General features: G+C 40.6%; 1 protein-coding gene across 2 annotated transcripts in view; it reads right to left on the reverse strand.

The window, feature by feature from the left end:
• LOC138042300 (uncharacterized) overlaps positions 1-2,500 on the reverse strand; it is a 36,487-nt gene that overhangs the window by 14,874 nt on the left and 19,113 nt on the right. For both annotated transcript variants that reach the window (XM_068888150.1, XM_068888149.1), the window contains exon 2: positions 1,685-1,889. In XM_068888150.1, the coding sequence (XP_068744251.1) occupies positions 1,685-1,880 (196 nt within the window). In that variant the 5' untranslated portion in view covers positions 1,881-1,889. The remainder of the gene's footprint in view (positions 1-1,684; positions 1,890-2,500) is intronic.

The raw sequence follows: 2,500 nt of genomic DNA on the forward strand, positions 1-2,500 counted from the left end.
AGGAAGCAGCAACATCGTCCAACACGACATTTTCGCCGCCAAATGTAAGAAACGGATAACGCTAAATAGGGGAAACTCTAGGAATATTCGTTCCCAAATACGTCACGTTTTTCTTTGAAAACCTGAAGAACTTTGAAATATGGCCTTTAGAGAATCAACACATCACCTCTGAACAACAATAAAAGAATCGCGCTTGAACTCGCGTGGAACCACACAATGCCGCCCATTTTCAACACTTTGACATTGACATTTTGACATGCGAAAGGTTATTTGCAAAGTGGGCGGAATGAAGAATTTAAAGAGATGCTTACAGGCTCTCCCGCCTCGCCTCGACCCAAGCCCCCTCTCGCTTTTCACACGCAGTTCTTTTCGTTTTCTCGACTATCTGAGAGCCTGGAACAGGCTATGGCTAACATGAATTCGTGAATTATATTTCTATTTTTAAGTGAAACGTGATCGTCTCGAATTTCGCGTGAACGTAAAAGAATTTCGATATTATTCGTGACGCTTGGAAAGGCCAAGTATTTTTACGAGATTGACTCTTACAAAGGGATATGGCTTTTACCTCTGACGATGAACACGAGGCTTTCCTTATTACTGGGTTGCCGTATGGCAATCCCAGTCGGAAAGTGTGTGGCATTTGTTCGGTATTTTTTTCTTTTTCCGTGTCGGTAAAAGTCTTGCCTGTCACTCCCCTGCTAAGAGGTGTCTTTGTGCATAGAGCCTTCTGCTCGTATTTTCTTAGGATAGAGAGGGTAGTGGAAATGCGTAGACTTCTCTGGTGGACACAGTAGAATGATAAACTTAACCTGCAATGGCGTCGAAAGTCATGTAACGCGAATGGCGTTTTAGTGGATCTTTAAACAAAATATACCCTTATGGAGCTCAATAATGGAAAGTCAGTTGGATAAACTAGGCAGGCGATGAAAACAAATACCTGGAATCGTAAAAGCGACGAGTAATGGACTTCGACAACAAACTATCGCCCATCGAGCAGAAATAAAAGTGGGCTGATAATTTCCAAAATTTTATCACGAGTGTAGTTGGCGATTAAACATGCCGCGGTAACTTAATCACGGCGCCGGCTGAATTCCGGCCATGTCACTTTCGATTTTGCGATTTATGTGAACGTAGCAAAAACCAAAATGTTTGTCGCTGATCGTAACTTTATATTCTATATTCACGGTTCAAAATTAATGTTGTTTTTATGTCGTAAATATTTTATTCTCGATCGACCATCCCGGAAACTTCCTTCTGCTCTCTTTTATTTGTTATTCTTCAGAGACTGGAATTCTGTAGTTCAATACCACGTACCACAGGCAACCCAGTGTATGTTTCACGGAAGCATCTCGTTAATCTTAAAATGACCATGGACTATTTTTCGAGGACACGAGGCACCAAAAACGTTTGCAAATTGCGATCGCGAGTTGCTGATAACTGATCGTTGAAAACTTTCAAATTTGCTGCCGTTTGTCACACTGATCGCCTTAATCTTCGCTCCGAGTTCTTCTCCGTGAAGTTGATTCAGTAGCACCTCTTTTATGTAGGGTAGAAACAATAGCATTATCCTTAATCTGAAGATGAATTCACGTTTCGCTAAATCGCGTAAGTTTTTGTTTGTTTGTTTATACTATTAGGGTCATGTGAAGAATAAAGGTATGGTCAATAAGTCAAGCGGCTTTACCATTGGTGTACTGTGCAGACACGAAGAGGAGTCTTTTATTCGTCTGAAGACAAATTCCACCACTGCGCTGACTCAGTGTGTTCCCATTTTCATCACAGAACCGCAAATGAGTGTAGTTCATTACAGTAAAGTTGTTCCAGGACTGGAAACTTTCCCCTTCGTAAGTGAGTCCTGCCAAAAGGTCTTTGTAACTCATACTGTTTCCCTAAGTAAAGAGAAATAGGACATTAATGTTCCCAACCAATGTTAACAATCACCTAGAATGTGATTGGATGAGGTGCATGGTGTGACATTCATGTGAAACAAGGTTGCTCTATAACAGAGAAAGCCTGGGCTCAAATGCATATCCCTCGCAGAGGTCATGGTTGTCACATTAACTTTAAAATATAATGGTTTATAAATTGGCTTTTACAGAAGTGTGCAGAAAAAAATAAAAATAATGTTATTATAAAGTAACTCAACTTCTAGTGAGAATCTTACCAATTTGTTCCCGTTAGTTGTTTATTCATTACTGGGTTGCCGTAGGCATCCCAGTCGGAAAATGGGTAGATTATTATTTTTACTGGGTTGCCTATGGCAAACCCAGTAAAGGTCTGCGTTTAGTTAGTTTGTTTTCTTTTTTTTTCTTTTGTTTTTTTTTTTTTTTCCTTGTCGGTAAAAGTCTTGCCTGTCACTCCCCTGGTAAGTGGTGTCTTTGTGTATAGAGCCTTCTGGGCGTATTTTCTTAGGATCGAGAGGGTAGTGGAACTGCGTAGATTTCTCTGGTGGGCACAGTAGAATCATTAACTTAGCCTGCAATGGCGTCGAAAGTCATGC

The sequence above is a fragment of the Montipora capricornis genome, chromosome 3 (assembly GCF_036669925.1).
Source record: "Montipora capricornis isolate CH-2021 chromosome 3, ASM3666992v2, whole genome shotgun sequence".
Classification (NCBI taxonomy): domain Eukaryota; kingdom Metazoa; phylum Cnidaria; class Anthozoa; order Scleractinia; family Acroporidae; genus Montipora; species Montipora capricornis.